The following is a 17,158-nucleotide window of genomic DNA, read 5'->3' on the forward strand; positions in this document are numbered from 1 at the left end:
TGACGCTGAAGTCGGCGTGACGCTGAAGTCGGCGTCCCGCGAACGTGTCCCTCCGCCGAGCGATGTAGTCCCTCGGCGCGGCGATTTCCTCCTGTGCCGCCGCCGCCGCAGCTTCTCGCCCGGGGCTCCGCCGCAGCAGTGCGGCGGGCGGCTCGCGCAGCCTCGCCGTAGCCGCCGCGCCCGCTCTGTCGTGCCCGGGGTACGAGGCCGGCTGCGGGGCGTGCCGGACCCGCGGATCGCTCCGCGTGGTGAGGTGGTGCGGCCGGCCGCCATTTTGGGTGCGTGCGGGCTGCGCGGCGGCACGGCGGTGAGCGGCGGCGGCGGGCGGGGGGCGCGCTCGGCGGCCGGGGCCTCGTCCCAAACGCCCGCGGGCCGGGCCGGTGGCGGGCCCGGGGCCTGCCCTGCTGTGAGGCGTTCCCGCGGCGCGGCCTGGCCGCGGGCGGCGGGGCGGAGAGGGGTCTCTTCTCGTCGCTGCCGCCACGAGCGGGGCCGGTGCCGCTATCCGGGGTAGCCTGCGCCGCCCTCAGTTGGCCCTGGCCATCGGGCAGCCGCGCCGGGCCTCGCTGGGTGAGCAGCGCCCCGAGAAACCGCCTCAGCGGCGCCCCGAGCGCTGCCCGAGTCAAGGTTGGTCTCGGCGGAGGCAGGGCTGCCCGTCTGCAGGACGGGGTCACGGAGCCTGCTCAGGCAGGCCGTCGTTAGCGGGAAGGGTTTTCTAACGGGCGCGTGCTGCCGCGGAGACGGTGCGGCTTGTGCCGAGGCTGCTCCTTGCAACTACGAAGTTACTGCGGTGCTGTAGGAGTGCGTTCAGGTTACGGAAGGGCAAAACTTTTCATGGCATCAGACAAACCTATACGTTCTTCTGTATCGGTGTTTTTTGAGCTTTGTTGGTTCTGTGTATCGTTGATAATTGTACTGATGCGTGAAGAGATCAGTTACATAAACTCGGTGGACGCTGGGTAGTAGTAAATTGTATATAAACCACTTGTCATGTACAAAATGTTATCGCTATCCAAAAGTCTGCTCTGTAGTGCCCCTCAGGTGCAAAGCAAGGTCTTTCAATGTGATAGCCCTTAAGGAAGATTTTTTTGACAAATATTTCTTGTCATAACAAACTGCTGTAGTAAAGTGTTTTCTGAGTTAGTTTTCTGTACGACTGATTAGTTCAGCTGGCTCACGAGAGACTGGAGAAATGCCGGAGCAAGTGTTGGGAAAGCAGGAGGAACGTGGAAAGAATATGGAGATTCCTCCTTCTGAGGGCAGGACTGTCAGCTTGGTTCCCAGCCTTAGTTTGTACAGTTCTCAGGTTAATTGCATGCTAGTTTACAGCTTGCGCGTTCATGTGACAGAGATTGGCGGTTGCAATTGACTTGTGTGCTTCTTTTAAAAATGCTGTTTCCTTATTGGAGGGAGGGATAAGATCTGACTCTGTGATAGCTGTGCTGGCATCTCCAGGCATCGGTTTACTTGTCTCGCTTTTCAAAGTGAGTGAGTGAAAGCATGTCTTCTACTATTTAAGCTGTTTATTACTTACTGCTACTGACAATGTGATATATGTATATTTTTTAATTTGCGTTTCAAAGAAATCTGGGGCTGGGAACCTCAAAATCCTGTGTAGCCCGCCTTACTGAGTTGAACTCGCATTTTCCTTCCCAGACTATTGCTGTTGGTTGGTTGTCTAACATAGAATCACAGTTCTTAAAATTTTACTGTACGCTGGTATTCACATCGGTGGCTAGCGTTAGCTATCCAAATTAAATATACTTAGGCCTTCAAATTAATGTTTTAGGGGATGTTTTCTAACTCTGTACATGTTTATGGAGTAGACGCTTCTTTTTTTATCATCTCATATCTCTTTCTGGGGTTGAGATGCAGTCTGTCAGAATGGGAATATTCAGGAAGTTTCTGTTTGCTGTTGGCCTTGGTTTGGTAAAGTGTTGTAAGGTGGGAAAGGGAACGGTGGTGCTGTAGGTCCAGTCATCTGTAAACAAGCAGATTCAGGAGTAGCAGGTAGCTAGCTGTTCATTCGGAGACTTAGAATAGAATAGTTAAGTGCAATGATGATGGAGTCCAACTCCCTGACCACTTCAGGGCTAACCAAAAGTTAAAGCATATTATTGACAGCATTGTCCAAATGCCTCTCGAACACTGACAAGCACGGAGCATCAATTGCCTTTCTAGGAACCAGCTTTTGCCTTCACTGAATTTAATATTTTTCTGCGTAAAGCAGTAACCAGTGTTCTTCTGGTGTGACCATCGGTTACTGGTGGCGATGACCTTCTCGTCCTCTCCCGCAGAATCTGTTCATCATGTTGGGCTCTGGATTCAAAGCTGAACGCCTGCGAGTTAACCTACGCCTTGTCATCAATCGCCTCAAACTGCTGGAGAAAAAGAAGAGTGAGTATTTGAGGGGGTAGGTGTGACCCAGGATGCTTTTGGGGCTCAGGAGACTTGAGAAGATGATTCTTCTGGCGTTGGGGGAGTTTCACGGACCAAGGATGGAGCAGTCTTTTGCTCTTCCTTGCCGGACCCAGGCCTTGCGTTCTGCCCTGGTGCATGGGTCCCCGGAGGAACAGGTTGGCCGTGGTGCGGCCTCCATCCAGCTTCCTGGCAGGTGTCAGAGTGCAGCTGACAAGGTGTGCGGGGTCACAGCTGTGGGCTGTGTGTGAGGGACAGTCCAGTTTGCCCAGAGGATCATCTCCTGGGCCTTCTGTTCCTGTAGTGCAGTGAGGAATTTCCTGCGCATGGCTCTCCCCACCTGGGCTGTTCTGCCCGGATCAGACATAGATAAGAGATTTACCCCACGGTCTCGATCGACTCTGCAAGGGAATTGAAGGTGTAGAAGTGTTCCTAACAGCCAAAAGCCCGCTGCCCTTTCTCCTGTGAGTTGGTATGCTAGGACTGAGGCACAAAGGCTCCATTAAGCCGTGGCTGAGTGTCTTGCACTACAAAGGCTCAATGGAGAGAGAGAGGGAGAGAGAGAGAGAAGCTGGCGATGGGTGTGTGTGGTGGGGGCTGCAGCTGGATATGGAGGCAGCAACCCCTGCCAGCACAGTGACTGGCTTTGGGATATGTGCTGTAGCTGAGCTGGCCCAGAAGGCAAGGAAGGAGATTGCAGATTATCTGGCAGCTGGAAAAGATGAGCGTGCCAGGATTCGTGTGGAGCATATCATCCGTGAAGATTACCTCGTGGAGGCCATGGAGATCCTGGAGCTGTACTGCGATCTGCTGCTAGCCCGCTTTGGCTTGATTCAGTCCATGAAGTAAGCTCTGGACTAGAGGGTATGCTGTGGGAGAGGGTCCAGGCCCCTTGGGCTCAGGGAGGGGTACTGCTTGGGGCAGGCCTGGGATACAGAAGGGCACCTGTGTTTGTCCCAGTGTTCCAGGGCCTCCAGAGACCTTTTCTTCCCTCGACGGGGAAGTCTCTGGAGGCTAGCACGGAGGTTGGGGACTTTAAGGCTGAGCAGGTTGAGGGCTGGAAAGACTAGGTGTGTGGTGTGGAGATAGGATTTTTTTTCTGTTGTCCTTAGGGAGCTGGACTCTGGCCTGGCAGAAGCGGTCTCTACACTGATTTGGGCTGCACCACGACTCCAGTCAGAAGTGGCTGAGTTAAAGATTGTGAGTAGGGTTGTTTGAGAGGTGTTAGCAGGGTGGGGGTAACACCGTGAGAAACTGGTGGAAGCTTTTGCCCGGGACTCTGTCATTAAGGCAAAGGACATATTTTTACCAGCTCTGCAGGTGGAGACCCTGGCCCAGGTTTCATTTCTACAAGGAACTGTGGAGCCTCAGGGACAGTTGAGGCTGATGAGCTGGGCTCGCTTGGTGCCAGAAGTGAGAGCAAATAGAGGCAGGGAGGGCTGTGGGGGCTGCAGGAGACGTGGAAAGTGTGGCTGGGGGAAAGCAAGGCTGTGCATGTTCCCAGAGTTTCTCTCCTGCTGCAGGTTGCTGACCAGCTGTGTGCCAAATACAGCAAGGAGTATGGGAAGCTGTGCCGGACAAACCAGATCGGAACAGTTAATGACAGGGTAATGAACTGGTAGAACAGCAGCAGCCAGCTCAGCTGGCAGAACAGATACATCTGCTGTGGCTTTCTGCCACTTATTCCTGTGGCCAGTGGCTGATGACTGTGGCTCACTGCAGGGTGGGGCGGGACAGCTGCACTGCTGGGGCTTGCCTGCCTTGAAGCACAGGAGCATGGTGCTGAGGTACCTGGCAGGTGGGGTCTGGCTGTGCTGCCTGTGGATGGAGAGGCTCCGAGCATGGGGAACCCTGCCCCGTGGCTGCCAGCAGCCTCCCCTGTGGCAGTGCTGTGCTGGGAGGAAAGGGCTCCTCAAGACTGCGCTGTGCTCCCCACGGCAGGTGGCCCTGGCTGGGACAGAGCCCAGCTGTGTTGTGCTGCCCCGTTCCTCATGAGCATCTCTGCACCCTTGTGTTCCAGCTGATGCACAAGCTGAGTGTGGAGGCACCACCCAAGATTCTGGTGGAGAGATACCTCATTGAGATTGCCAAGAACTACAATGTGCCCTACGAGCCTGACTCGGTGGTGATGGTGAGTGAGGCACTGCACGTCTGTAGCTCCCTTCTGTGTTACTGTGACTGAATTTTCCCATTAGTACTTCAGGGGTTTTCAGAGCCCAAGTCTGAAGCATTGCACCAGACTTGCCGGTAACTGTGCTTTGATACCTTCTATACAGTCCTGTGGCATACTAGCATAGCAGGGTCCCTGCTGCTTCCCACAGTCCTGTGGCATATGGCTGTTGTCATGCTACAGTCTGGTCTCTCTCCTGACTTCGTTAATGCAGTTGCTGTCCATTCTGTCCGTCTTCTGGCTTTGTCCCATCTTGTCCAGGGACAAAACCTGCATCTAATGCTGTTCAGAGGGTTGTGATCAGAAAAGAGATTCTTCTTCCCTCCCCAGGCTGAAGCCCCTACAGGTGTGGAGGCAGATCTGATTGATGTGGGATTCACAGATGATGTGAAGAAGGGTGGCCATGGAGGGGGAGGAGGTGGTGGATTTACTGCCCCCCTGGTTGGTCTTGATGGATTAGTGCCAGTGCCGATGCCGATGCCTATGCCGTCACCAAATCCACCCTTCTCCTATCCACCTCCAAAGGGACCGGTAAGTGGCTTTGGTTTGAGCTTGCCTTTCTTCTGTGGAGGACTGATTGTGATGCTTAGCCCTGTACCTGCTGATTGGGAAGTATCTGTACCTGATAGCTTGATGGGTCAGAAGGCCATCTTGTAGCTGTGATACTGCGTGAGATGGAAATTGTTGGCAGCACAGCTTCTTGTTGCTTCTTGACGGCAGAGATTCCTACCACTGTTCTCCAGCCAGCCCTCTTTGCATTCAGGGACCAGAGGAGTCCAGACCGAACTCCTGAGGCAGTCTTCTGACTGTCAGGCTTTTGTCCAGGGGTTGGAGCAGCACTTTGAACTTGGTAGGCTGGTAGTGTGCCAAGATTCAGTCAAGGAAATCAGGTGAGTTTTATGGGATGGGAACAGCAAAGGAAAATGCAGAAGTGCCTTGCCTTTAGACCCAAGAAGGAAGGGGACTAGGTCAGCAGCTCTCAGAGATGATTTGCTGTGGAAGTGGAAGACAGAAGCTGGAAAGAGCACCTTTCTTGGCTGTTAACAGGATATCTGGGAAGTGGCAAAACAGTGGGTTGGCTTGGTATCTTAATAAAGACCCAGCAATGTGGTGTTTTTCATGGAAAATCTGGGCCAAGTACCGTTAGCTGGCTGAAGACCCAGGCAAAAATAATCTGAGGACTTGCTGTAAGTCTAGATCTTTAAGGCACTGTTGTTACTACAAGTAAGGGTAATATGTACAAAGCCTTGAGTGAGCCATAGAGAGTTCCTTCCTGTTCTGTGGTGCTGCGCTCAGGAGAAATGGCTCAAGAATGCTTAAGGCAGGGTGTTCCACTTTTTTTCGTGTGGTACTTCTAGTACTGCATGAGATGAAGTGTTTACTCGTGATGGTTCTTTAGAGTAACTTGTAGTGCTGTTTGGTGGCTGCAGGTGACTGTGTCTGATTAATACTTGAGAATCTTTTCCTAGTGAGTATAAATAATCTATATCAAGTTGGATACTTAACTTAAACTACTACTTTCTCTGACTCCCGTAGCAACTGAAGATGTATTGTGTCCAATGGTAGCTCTCAGGTGAGTTGGTTGGCACGTGACTGTTTAATTTCTCTCTGTACAGGAGAACTTCAGTGGCCTGCCAGTGGGGACCTACCAGCCTTTTACTAACATTCATCCACCACCAATTCCGGCAAACCCACCAACATACGAATCTGTAAGTGCCTGAGCTGAATCACCCACCGCTGTGGGCAGCAGAGGGAAACTCGAGAGGAGGGCAGTGGTAGCCATTCATTAAGCACGTTGTCGTCAACCTTTGGAGCCTTTGGGGTGGTGCTCGGCATTGCTTTGGGTGTGGTGAATAGCTGTGTGTGTGTGACGAGAGAGTCTTGTGAAAAGTTCCTCATTCATCTGTGTATTTTAACTGCAAAAGAAAGCCAAGATTTATTTTTACTGCGTTGTTAAAATGATGATAAACAGTTGATGAGCAGAGTCCACAGATCCTATTTTTGTAATGTGGCAGGTTTATCGCTTTCAGTCTGTTTCATTATGGCTTTTGAACTAATACATAGTTAGTCTGGATGAAAATTTTGGCTGACCCAGCCGAAGAATGTTGAAGCACTCTTCCTTTCCCAGACTTTTCTAAGTCCTCGGGGAGGAGAAGGGGGAGTCTGGAGTTTGCTTTCCGTGCTTGTTTTTGTTGCAGTTCATGATCACATTGCTAATTTTTATTTTGGTGACATGTTTGTCTCTGCAGTGCCATGTATAGCAACGACTATAGCCCAACACTTGTGCGTACCTTTGAGTCCAGGAGATGCAGGCACAGCAGTTGTTAGCTAGGTGCAGATAGATGGCACTGACTGCAGCCCACCAGGAAGGAGGAGTTCTTCCAGCAAAACGGACGGTGGTGTGGGTCTTTGTCCTAGCTGGTCCAAAACTTGAGAAGAGATCATCTCATACCTTGCTGCTGATCACAAGGGCTTATCTATTGCTTGTGAAAGGAAGCAGTTGCTGTGCTTACGTGGATGAAGACAGCGGTCTTCTCCCACTTTTGTCCTTGATAAATATTTTTAGACCTGCTAGTAGATGTGCTGCTTATCTGGTACCAAAATATGGCCAGTGAAGCTGCTTTGATTGGCAAGGAGGGACAGGGAAATGGAAGCACTGCCTCCTTTTCTTGGGAAGAGATTCAGATTCTTCTGAGTGCGCTGGAAGCTAGGGTTATCTGTCGTCTTGGAGAGGTGTGGCATATGCATTGCTGTGCATGAGTGTGGCTGCTTTTGCACATGAGTTGTGCCTATACAGCTGGGGGATTCTGTGCCTGCTAGGAAAGTGTGATAGTAACTGAGAGCCTGTTTCAGATTGATGAGCCTAATGCTGACAAGGATGATGCTTCTGCACCGGTGGCTGGTGAGTATGCCAAGAGGCATGGGGTGGTTTGGGGCTGCAGGTAGCCTGGGATCCTAGCATCCTTGGGAGTGAACTTTCATTATAGGGAACAATGTGTAGAACTGAATTCAAATCCTGCTTTCAAAATGTGTTGGGAGAAGCCTATGGCAGAAATGGAGAGTATTCTCAAACACATTGGAACTGGGAAACTCAACAACTAGAGTTTGACTTTGGAGTCAGTACTAGGTTTCCAGCTTAAGTTTGCAGAATAAAATGAGAAAGCAACAGATTTAAATGATGATATACTTTTATGTAACAAATATTTTTGCAGGAACAGAAAGAAGCAAGCACTGAGAGGTAGATAAGCTTGTATTAATGTCAGCGTTGAGGCCGCATGCAGTGCAGCAGGGCTAGCAGGAGGAGTTGATATCTCTCTGTCCCTCTACCTATGTGCTTCTGAGATGCTTCATGTGTTGTAATTGGATCATAATTTCTTCAGCTTTGTACAGCGTGCCTCTGCTCTGTATGTTTTGAAAGCACTTATAATCTGTAGCAGATAAGGGCAGAGTAGGTTTTAAAGTAAGTAGACCCCTGCCAGCTCCAGCAAGGATTTCTGACAATCTCATGGAGTCCTTTGGAAAGTGGTGGTGGTGTATGATGAAGGAGATGGGCCTACCCTTGCACTGGGATTGGTACGCTTCAGTTTGACATCTGGGTGATAGGAGCATGTGATACCTGTGTGTCCCTGTAGGGGGTGTTGGAAGGGAGAAAACTGGGACTTGAATCCCCATGGTGCAGCCCATCTTCTGCAATCTAGTACATCTGTAGGATGGGGTCACCAGTCTAGGTCTGTCACGGCTGCAGCTCCTTGCAGCCATATAAACCTTTTCCCCATTGAGCCTAAGTGCAGTTGGAGCTCTGTGACCACTGGTCATTGGTACTGCGGTTTTGATTGCAGGATCTGTGTGTGTGTGTTTCTGTGTCTCTTTTTGGCCTAATGAGTGTGATTACGAGTGAGGTGAAATGATACTTCTTTTATTCTAAATAGGGCTTGGACCCAAGTCAGAACCTTCTCCAAAACCAAGAGCTGGACCTCCTAATACCATTGATAACTTTGTATTGCCTGAATTACCTTCTGTGCCGGACACACTGCCAACAGCATCTGCTGGCACCAATTCTTCTGCCTCTGAAGACATTGACTTTGATGATCTTTCTCGGAGATTTGAGGAGCTAAAGAAGAAAACATAAGACTGAGTGGGCTATAACTCCAGTGAGAAGGGCAGGAGCTGTGATAGCTTCTTCTCTCTAAAACACTCCCCCCTGAAATTGGTTTCCTATATTAACCTCAAATGAACACTCTTCTTTTTGAGCTCTCTTCCTGCTGTACTTAAACCAAATGCTGCAGCTTTCCCAATCGTTGCTCCAGGAGTTGAACTGTGGGGAGTCTTGTGAAACTGAAGCAGGGAACAGTTTGCACCAGTCTGGGTAGCTATAGAGGAAACCCTTGTTTGACATTCTGGCTGCCATTCGTGGCTGTCTGTAGCAGCTGTTCTGTCTTCTGCAGAGAAGGGTGATGAAAGTTGAAAGATAACTGGGCTTTCCTCTTGTGCATGTGGTCTCAAGGGGAGTGTCATCCACAAGGTGCCCTGCTCTGCTTTGTGGTGCGCGTGGTAAGGGTGATTTTTTTTTTGATTTTTTTTTTTAAGTGCCTTTGGTAAGACTTTTAACTAATGGGGGCTGAGACAGGGAACACCATTGTGAGTAGACGGGGTAACGCCCTTAAGGCTGGGCAGCCCTCTGGCACGGGTGGCACCCCTCCGGCTCCAGCTGGATCTGCCTGCAGGGGCCGCGGGGACGGACGTGCTCCTGCAGGCCCGCTGGGGAGCCCTGCCGGCTGCACGGAGGTCTGTGCCCCGCTCGGGCGGGGCGGGCGGCACCGCGCAGCCCTCAGCTCCAGCCCGCCGGAGGGGGCGGGAGGGCCGCCGGGGCACCGCGGGCCGCTCTGGCTCTGCGCCGGGCGGGAGCGGCTCGGTGCCCCCCGGGAGGCTGCGGGGCGCGGAGCGTCCTGTGCGACGTGGCCGTGCGCAGCGCTCCCGCGCGGCTCCGCCTCCGGTGCGTGCCCGGCTGCGCCGCGGTTCCCAAGACGGACGAGCAGGGGGGGCTGCGGCGGGGGCGGAAGCACGGGGCCCGCCCTTCCCTAGTCACGGCCGTGCTCCCGCGCCCGGCGCCTCCCGCGTCTCTATTGGTTGGGGCGCCTCGGCCTCCGCCAATCGCTGGGCCGGGCCCCCGGAAGTGCTGCACCCGTTGGGCCGGGCAAGATGGCGGCGCCGCTGCGCGTGAGCGGCCGGGGCCGGGCGGGGGGCGGCGGGGGGCGGGCGCGGGGGGGGCCGGGGCCGGTGTCGGTGCTGGTCCCGGTCCCGGTACTGACGGCCTCACACAGCGGCGCCTGCGGGCGCTGGCGGCGGCGCTGGGCGGCTGCGGGCTGCTGCTGGGCTCGGCGCTGGCGGCGGGTGACGAGCGGCTGCAGGCGGCGGTGCTGCCCGCGGTGCTGCCCGCGCTCCGCGCCGTCCCTCCGGAGGCCGCGCACGGCCTGGCCCTGCGCGCCGCCGCCTTCGGGCTGCTGCCGGCCGCCCGCCCCGACGGCCCCGCGCTGGTACGGCTCTGCGGCGGGGGGGGGAGGCGCCCGGTGAGGAACGCGGTGGGGGCGTGGCTCGCTGCGCGGGGCCTCACGCGGCGCTGCCCCGCAGGAGGTGCGCGTCCTCGGGCGGCGGTTCCGCAACCCGCTGGGCCTGGCGGCTGGCTTCGACAAGCACGGCGAGGCTGTGGACGGCCTGTACAAGGCGGGCTTCGGCTTCGTGGAGGTGGGGACCGTCACACCCGAGCCCCAGGAGGGGAACCCCAAGCCCAGGGTTTTCCGGCTGGTGGAGGATGAGGCGGTCATTAACAGGTGGGGACGCGCAAATTGTCTAACCGGGTGCTGGTGGAACGGGCTGGTGGCATGTGGAGAAGGAGTTTGGGCAGCCCCAGCTCCGTCTTCTGCTCTGTGGTTGCAGCTGCACTGGGTGCGCTGGGCGGAGCTGTGGAGCCTTCCTCACAACTCTCCCGTGTCCTGCTTGGTGCACCAGCCTGGTCCTGAACCTTATCTTTTCTGTTGCAGGTATGGATTCAACAGTCACGGCCACGCTGCAGTGGAACGCAGGCTGCGGGCCCGCCAGGAGGCACAGCGCAAGCTCACTCGTGGTGAGACAAGCTTGTAAACCTTTGCTCTGGGGGTTGGCAGGATGAATTTGGGGATCTTCTAGCTAGCTGCACGTCAGGGAAGGTGTATAATGCCAGTGCCTCAGAACAGTGTCCAGGAGCTGGCCAAGGCAGTGTGTACTTAGACAGCAAGAGCCCTCAAGGCTCTGACCAAGCACCTTTCTCCTGCCAGTTCCTTTGCGGTAGAGGCTCTACTTGCTGCTTTGGGAAGAATGTATCAGCTGAGACTAGCCAAAGCCAATAGGACCCCATCTGGGTAGTTTCCATAGGCAGCCTGTACTGGGTGGCCCAGCAGGAGGCTGCAGTGCTGGGAGGTGCTGACCATGCCAGCCACAGTGGTGCTCCTGGGGCTGCAGGACAGCCTAATGTCCTAGCCCCATCAAACTCTTGGATTGTTTATCCCCGTATTGATTTTAGCTAGTGTGGGACCTCCCTTGTCAGGTGCTCTGGCCCCTCAGATGATGGTTGGTCCTGCTGCACTGGCTCAGACACGTCTGTGTTCTAGCGGGGATGCCTCTTGGAGTCAACCTGGGCAAGAACAAGAGCTCTACAGATGCTGCAGCTGACTACGTGGCTGGGGTCCGAGTGCTGGGCCCCTTGGCCGACTACCTGGTTGTGAATGTGTCCAGCCCAAACACCCCAGGGCTGCGGGACTTGCAGGGCAAGGCTGAGCTGCGGGACCTGCTGACCAAGGTGGGTGACCCCGTGTGGGGAGGAGCGTGGGGCAGTGGGCAGAGCCACTAAGATGTCCCCTGCTCAGCTGTTGATCCCATGGGCTGGTGCTGGGTGTACCAGGGCACTGTACTCCAGCAAGGGGCAGGTGAACAGCGAGGCACTGCCCTCTGCTCTGCTCTGCTCCCGCAAGGAGCATCCCGTGACATCAGGAGTTACCACAGTCCTGCCTGTGCCCCACAACTCGTGCGTGTTGTGTGCCCCAGGCCCTGTGTCGCTGGGTGCCTGTCCCATCGGTGGTGCTGTGTGGAGACAACAGGGTCTGTCCCTGTGCTGCCTGGGGCTGTGGGTGCACACGGTCCCCCTGGCCTGGAGCAGGAGGTGTGTGTCCCCGACACGCTGCCGTGTGTCCCTGTGTGTACCCCGCAGGTGCTGGCAGAGAGGGACACGCTGCCATGCCAGCACAAGCCAGCCGTGCTGGTGAAGATTGCCCCAGACCTTACTCTGCAGGACAAGCAGGACATAGCTAGTGTCGTGTGCGAGGTGAGGGGACGGGGGGCAGCACAATGGCAGCGGGAAGGGGAGGCTGCTGAGGAGCTGGGCTTGTGCACCCCCTGCCTTGCCTCAGTGTGGGGCAGGGTGCTGGTGATCCTGATGAGTGACCTCTGAAGGGACAGGCAGCCGTGCAGCTCTGGCTGGCTGTAGTCAGTGTTCTGAGTAGCTGCGTGCATCCCACCAGACCTTGGGGATTGTGCAGTGAGTGGTGGCTGCTTTGTCTCTGGGCACGGTGCTGGGGGGAGTCCCGGCTCGCCTGGCGGCTCGTGGATGAGGCTCAGGGGCTGCACGCAGCAGCTGGGTCCTCACGCTGCTGCATCCCTCAGCTAGGTGTGGACGGACTGATTGTCAGCAATACTACCGTCAGTCGGCCCCGCGACCTCCAGAGCGTGCAGCGCCTGGAGCCTGGGGGCCTCAGTGGGAAGCCCCTGCGGGAGCTCTCCACGCAGACAGTGAGGGAGATGTATGCCCTCACCCAAGGTAGGGGCAGGGCAGGACACGGGGCGTGTGCTGGCCTCATCCGGCTGACCTGACCCCATGCCTGCCCGCAGGCCGGGTGCCCATCATCGGCGTGGGTGGGGTGAGCAGCGGCCGCGATGCCCTGGAGAAGATCCGTGCCGGAGCCTCGCTTGTGCAGATGTACACGGCGCTCGTGTACCATGGGCCGCTGGTGGTGGGGGCAGTGAAGCGTGAGCTGGAGGAGCTGCTGAGGTGAGTGAGGGGCCAGCCAGCTCCCTGTGGCCTGGGGAGGCTCTGGGCAGCTGTGTGCTAGTGCCCGAGCGCTGGTACTGTGGGGCTGAGCAGCGGTGCCAGCCAGGCCATCACGCGCTGTTTCTGATTAGGGAGCAGGGGTTCAAGAGTGTCATGGAGGCAGTTGGAGCGGATCACCGGCGCTGACGCATCGCAGGACCGAGCTTAGCCAGGAGGAAACGTGGCAAAGCCGGGACGGCCGCGGTGCTTCTAGCGTGGGCAGGCTGGGAACAAGACAAGGTCCTGCTCCGGGCCCTTGGGAAGGGCCAGCGAGAAGTGGAGCTGGGGCTGCACTGGTGGGAAGCAGGGGAAGGGACCTCCACGCTGTTGCAGCTGCTCAGGGCTGTATTTGGGCTTTCCTGTGGGCTGCTTCCCCAGCTGTGGGGTGGTGGGTGTCCCTTTTGCCAGGGACCCTGCAGCCAGCTTGTGCTGCTGGCTCTGGCTGGCTCTGGGTCCTCCTGCAGTGCAGTCTCCAGAGCAGGGTCCATCCTCCCTGCCCTCCTCCGCACACTGTGCTGTAACAAACCCGTGGTCCCCAGGTCTTGCCTGAGTGTCAATAAACGTTTGGCTCACCTGGTCCTGTGTCCTGCTCTGGGGATACCCTTTGGGCTGGTCAGACTCCAGGGGATGGCTCTCCTCAGCTGAGAGGGATCCCTGCTCTCTGTGTTCTGCTCGGTGCCTCTCTTGCTGGTCGTGGAAGCCATCCCACACAGACCTGTGCCTTGTCTGTGCCTCAGGAGGTGTCAGGAGCTGTTTCTTCCTGTTGCTGGTGCTTGGAGACAGCTACAGTTGCGCCCTGTCACTTGTTACGGAAAAGCCCTGCTTATTCACACTTCTGGAGGCTGTGGGTTGTTTCCTCTGGGGCTTCCTGGCAGCAGCTGCTGCTCGACCCCGGGCTGCCAGCAGCCATCTCTCCCCTTCCTGAGCAAGGCCCGAGCCCTGGACGCAGCCTTGGCTGTGCAGCAGCACCCTGGCGCCCTGTACCTGGGATTGCGCCACGCACCGAACTCCACCGGAGTTGTTTACACGTCCCAGGGATCCAGCCTTTCGCAAGAGCGGGTGTGCCGACCGATGGCTGCCTGTAACCCCTTGCTCTCTTTAGGGCTGTGCACACCCTACGCCAGCCTCTGCTTTGTAGATCCCCGTGTTCTGACACGGTGCTACCTGCTGCCCGTGTCCAGCCAGCGTCTCCTGCTGGTGCCTCGTGCCTGGACCTCTGTCTGTGTGCCCTGGGGTGGCCTCTGGGCACCTGGAGGTCTGCGTGTGGGGCTTGGCCTTCCCGAGGGTGCCAGGGCTCTGCTCGCAGCTCCTGCCGCCTGCCCCGCTGCCGCAGGCCCAGGAACATAGGCTGGGCTCCTTCCCGGGCCTCCTGCTACGCCGTGAGCCCTGTGCCCTCTGCCAGCCCTGTGCGGCCCTTTGCCACCGCGGCTTGTCGGGCCCTGCCCACCTGTGTGCCAGGAACCAGAGGGCTCCGCTGCGCTCGTCCTGTGCTGCCGGCTCGGCTGCATCCAGCTGGGTGCCCGCCAGCCATTGCTGCTCCGAGTCCCTGTAAGGCTGGGCTGGGTCCCAGCCTGTGCTGACAAACAGCCCGGGGCCAGAGCAGGCTGCCTGGGAAGGGGTGGGTAGGTGTGGGAAGAGGGGCTTGGCCACGGCCCTGCTGTGTCCCTCGGCTGGCTGGGCTGGCAGCGTGTGCCTGGATGGGGGCAGAGCTGGGCGTGGGGCGGCTGGGGCTTGGCTCCCACATCCTGGCTCAGGCTTCGCCTTCGGTGCTGGTGTGGGTGCTCCCCCAGGGCTGCTCCGGGCAGAGGTGTGGGGGCGGTTTTGCAGGGCTCTGCCTTGTTTCTGTGAGCCTCAGCCAGAGTCTCAATGCCAGGGCCCCACTTCTGCAGCCAGACCCCCATACGCTTGTAGCTGCAAAATCCAGGAAACTCTTGGCCTGCTGGTTTCCTGCGGGAGCTTGGCAGTCTTCCCGGGAGCCTCCGCCAGGCCGGCCGTGAGCCAGGTGGGGCTTCTTGTGCTGCTCCTGCTGGGAAACATGCTGGCAGCATACAAAAAGGTCAGGAGGTCTGGAGCGCGCGGGGCTGCACCGGGGCGAGGGAGTTAGCAATAAAAGGGATGAGGAAGGAGCCCCAAATAGCATCGTCCTGCGGGAGGCTGCTGTGAGGAGAGCAGGCTGCGACCATGGGGTGAGCGACACTGCTCTGACCCTGCCTGCACTGGGTGCTGTGCCCGTTCCTCTCGCCTGGCCAAGGACCTGGCCCTGCTGCGTGCTGTGGCGGGACCGGTGTCGGGCCTGGCGGCCCTCTGGGTCCCGCTGCTCCTGCACTGCGCAGCAGCTGGGGCCGGGGGTTGCCCAGGCAGCTCCTCCAGGTTGTGCTGGGTGGGGCAGCCCCGGGGGCGAGGGTCAGTCCTCTGCCTGCTGGAGCCTGCAGACCACAAGCAGGGGGTGGGACCCCTGTGCTAAGTGTCCCCCCTCTCCTCCCTGCAGAACTGCAGTGCTGCTGTTTGCTGGCCTGGCCTGGACTCTGCTGGAGATCACCGCTGCCACCACTGGTACCTTCCAGGGCAAGGGTGGGAGCACTGGGGCTCGGACGAGGCCAGGAGCAGCTTGGCAGGGAGCAGGCGTGTGGTGGGGGAGGCGGGACTGAGGAGGGACCAGCCAGGGGTGGAGGGGATGTCCTGGGCTGAGCATCCTCTACTTGCAGAGTGGAGCTGTGCAAAGCCCGCCGAGATTGAGCACGGCCACATAGAGCACCTGATCAAGTACCGCTGTGATCCGTACTACCGGCTGCGTGGCTCTGGTGACAGTAAGCCTTGCGACACGGGCACAGCACCCCGGGAAGGTGTTTGTCCCTGGCTCCAGGGGCAGGGCTGTCCTGGCACAGGGCTGCCCCCAGTGCTAGATGATGGAGGCCCTTCCCCTGTTCCCCGGGGGGGGATGAGCTTCCCCAAACTTCCCCTGCTTCCCCAAACTGCGGTGAGGTACAGGTATCTCCTGCCTCCCTGGGGATACCCAGGGGTGCATGGGCACTGTCTCGTCCTCACCCCCCGTCAGCAGGGGTGCTGACTCCCATCTCCTTCCAAAGGCACGTACAAATGTGACGAAAATCTGGTGTGGGTGAGCCCCGAAGCTGGCAAGGAGGTGCCCGTTTGTGAGCCAGGTGAGAGCAGAGCGGTGCAGCAGGGGCTGCGGGGGTTTGGTGGGCTGGGGACTGTGCGTGGTCTGCCTGGGCAGCCAAAGGGCCCGTGGGGCTGTGTGCAGCCCCCATCTTCAGTGCTGCTCCCTGGGGTGCTGTGGGCCTGGAGGAGTCTGGTGGTGATGACAGGGCAGGCTGCGAGATGCTCCTCTTCCAGAGCTACGCCTCCTCCCGTGGCTCACAGGGCCCTGCTCTTCCCTCTGCAGTGTGCGGCAAACCCGAGAACCCCCCCGCCCCCATGCAGCGCATCATCGGGGGCCTGCTGGCCGGGAAGGGCAGCTTCCCGTGGCAGGCCCGGATGGTGAGCCGCCACAACCTCACCATGGGGGCTACGCTCATCAGCGACCAGTGGCTGCTGACTACAGGCAGGAACGTCTACCTGAACCACAGTGAGGAGGCCACGCCGGAGGAGATCGCCCCCACGCTGCGGCTCTTCCTGGGCGGCCGGGGGCAGCCCACCCTGGGCATCGAGCGCGTGGTGCTGCACCCCGGCTACCCGGTGGCCGTGGACCTGGCCCTGCTGAAGCTCAGGCAGAAGGTGCCCGTCGGGGCGGAGGTGATGCCCATCTGCCTGCCCCAGCGGGACTACGTGCAGCCGGGGCGCGTGGGTTACGTCTCGGGCTGGGGGCGCGGCGCCACCTTCGCCTTCCCTGAGGGGCTGAAGTATGTGATGCTGCCCGTGGCCGAGGCCGACAAGTGCCGGCAGTACTACGCGGCGCAGGGGCCGCACGGCGTCCGGCCCGTCCTCGGCAACGCCACCTTCTGCGCGGGCATGAGCGAGCTGCGCGAGGACACCTGCTATGGGGATGCCGGCGGCGCCTTTGCCGTGCGGGACCCCGAGGATGGCGCCTGGTACGCGGCCGGCGTCCTCAGCCACGACAGGACCTGCGCGGCCTCCAAGTACGGCGTCTACGTGGACGTGCGGCGCGTGCTGGACTGGGTCCGGGAGACGGTGGCGGCCGCCTGAGATTAGGGGCCGCGAAATAAAACTGGGGGGCCGCCCGGCCCGGCCCTCACCCTGACCCTGACCCTGCTCCTGCCTCCCTGCGAGCCCGGGGCCTCGTTGGGGGGGGGGGCCTCGTTGGGGGGGGGGGCCTCGTTGGGGGGGGGGGCTCGTTGGGGGGGGGGGCCTCGTTGGGGGGGGGGCTCGTTGGGGGGGGGGGGCCTCGTTGGGGGGGGGGGGCTCGTTGGGGGGGGCGCAGTTTCCGGGGGGACGCGGTTTCCGGGGGGACGCGGTTTCCGGGGGGGCTCTTTTGCGGG

At 58.4% G+C, this 17,158-nt stretch overlaps 3 protein-coding genes across 9 annotated transcripts; all 3 read left to right on the top strand.

The window, feature by feature from the left end:
* Positions 1–155: 155 nt before the first annotated feature.
* Positions 156–9,062, top strand: IST1 (IST1 factor associated with ESCRT-III). 5 transcript variants are annotated; one of them, XM_067004406.1, is made up of 10 exons: positions 156–307; positions 2,295–2,394; positions 3,080–3,260; positions 3,528–3,615; positions 3,939–4,022; positions 4,436–4,546; positions 4,916–5,116; positions 6,202–6,294; positions 7,439–7,487; positions 8,515–9,062. In XM_067004406.1, exons 2-10 carry the CDS (start codon positions 2,307–2,309, stop codon positions 8,712–8,714), a joined length of 1,095 nt encoding a protein of 364 aa, XP_066860507.1. In that variant the 5' UTR covers positions 156–307; positions 2,295–2,306; the 3' UTR covers positions 8,715–9,062. The 5 variants fall into 5 exon arrangements, with proteins under 5 accessions (XP_066860507.1, XP_066860508.1, XP_013053184.2 ...); XM_067004407.1 differs by having other exon boundaries at positions 233–278; XM_013197730.3 differs by lacking the exon at positions 156–307 and adding an exon at positions 509–624.
* On the top strand, positions 8,996–13,278 carry DHODH (dihydroorotate dehydrogenase (quinone)). Of its 3 annotated transcripts, XM_067004403.1 has the most exons (9): positions 9,740–9,802; positions 9,907–10,119; positions 10,214–10,413; positions 10,624–10,706; positions 11,230–11,417; positions 11,826–11,939; positions 12,278–12,431; positions 12,503–12,662; positions 12,794–13,278. In XM_067004403.1, exons 1-9 carry the CDS (start codon positions 9,785–9,787, stop codon positions 12,846–12,848), a joined length of 1,185 nt encoding a protein of 394 aa, XP_066860504.1. In that variant the 5' UTR covers positions 9,740–9,784; the 3' UTR covers positions 12,849–13,278. The 3 variants fall into 3 exon arrangements, with proteins under 3 accessions (XP_066860505.1, XP_066860506.1, XP_066860504.1); XM_067004404.1 differs by lacking the exons at positions 9,740–9,802; positions 9,907–10,119 and adding an exon at positions 8,996–9,136; XM_067004405.1 differs by lacking the exon at positions 9,907–10,119 and having other exon boundaries at positions 9,654–9,802.
* A 1,472-nt stretch (positions 13,279–14,750) lies between these two features.
* On the top strand, positions 14,751–16,926 carry LOC136786286 (haptoglobin-like). The gene is made up of 5 exons (XM_048050482.2): positions 14,751–14,887; positions 15,190–15,254; positions 15,407–15,508; positions 15,788–15,862; positions 16,105–16,926. Exons 1-5 carry the CDS (start codon positions 14,883–14,885, stop codon positions 16,863–16,865), a joined length of 1,008 nt encoding a protein of 335 aa, XP_047906439.1. The 5' UTR covers positions 14,751–14,882; the 3' UTR covers positions 16,866–16,926.
* Positions 16,927–17,158: the final 232 nt, after the last annotated feature.

The sequence above is a fragment of the Anser cygnoides genome, chromosome 12 (assembly GCF_040182565.1).
Source record: "Anser cygnoides isolate HZ-2024a breed goose chromosome 12, Taihu_goose_T2T_genome, whole genome shotgun sequence".
Taxonomy (NCBI): domain Eukaryota; kingdom Metazoa; phylum Chordata; class Aves; order Anseriformes; family Anatidae; genus Anser; species Anser cygnoides.

Bases quoted from the DNA above. Each gene is read 5' to 3' on its own strand.
- IST1 (XM_067004406.1), top strand. From the start codon at position 2,307: ATGTTGGGCTCTGGATTCAAAGCTGAACGCCTGCGAGTTAACCTACGC. The intron at 3,261-3,527 runs GTAAGCTCTGGA...TGTTGTCCTTAG, and splicing joins GGCTTGATTCAGTCCATGAA to GGAGCTGGACTCTGGCCTGG. The intron at 4,023-4,435 runs GTAATGAACTGG...CTTGTGTTCCAG, and splicing joins TCGGAACAGTTAATGACAGG to CTGATGCACAAGCTGAGTGT.
- DHODH (XM_067004403.1), top strand. The intron at 11,940-12,277 runs GTGAGGGGACGG...TGCATCCCTCAG, and splicing joins TAGCTAGTGTCGTGTGCGAG to CTAGGTGTGGACGGACTGAT. The intron at 12,663-12,793 runs GTGAGTGAGGGG...GTTTCTGATTAG, and splicing joins GAGCTGGAGGAGCTGCTGAG to GGAGCAGGGGTTCAAGAGTG.
- LOC136786286 (XM_048050482.2), top strand. The intron at 15,255-15,406 runs GTACCTTCCAGG...CTCTACTTGCAG, and splicing joins GATCACCGCTGCCACCACTG to AGTGGAGCTGTGCAAAGCCC. The intron at 15,863-16,104 runs GTGAGAGCAGAG...TTCCCTCTGCAG, and splicing joins GGTGCCCGTTTGTGAGCCAG to TGTGCGGCAAACCCGAGAAC.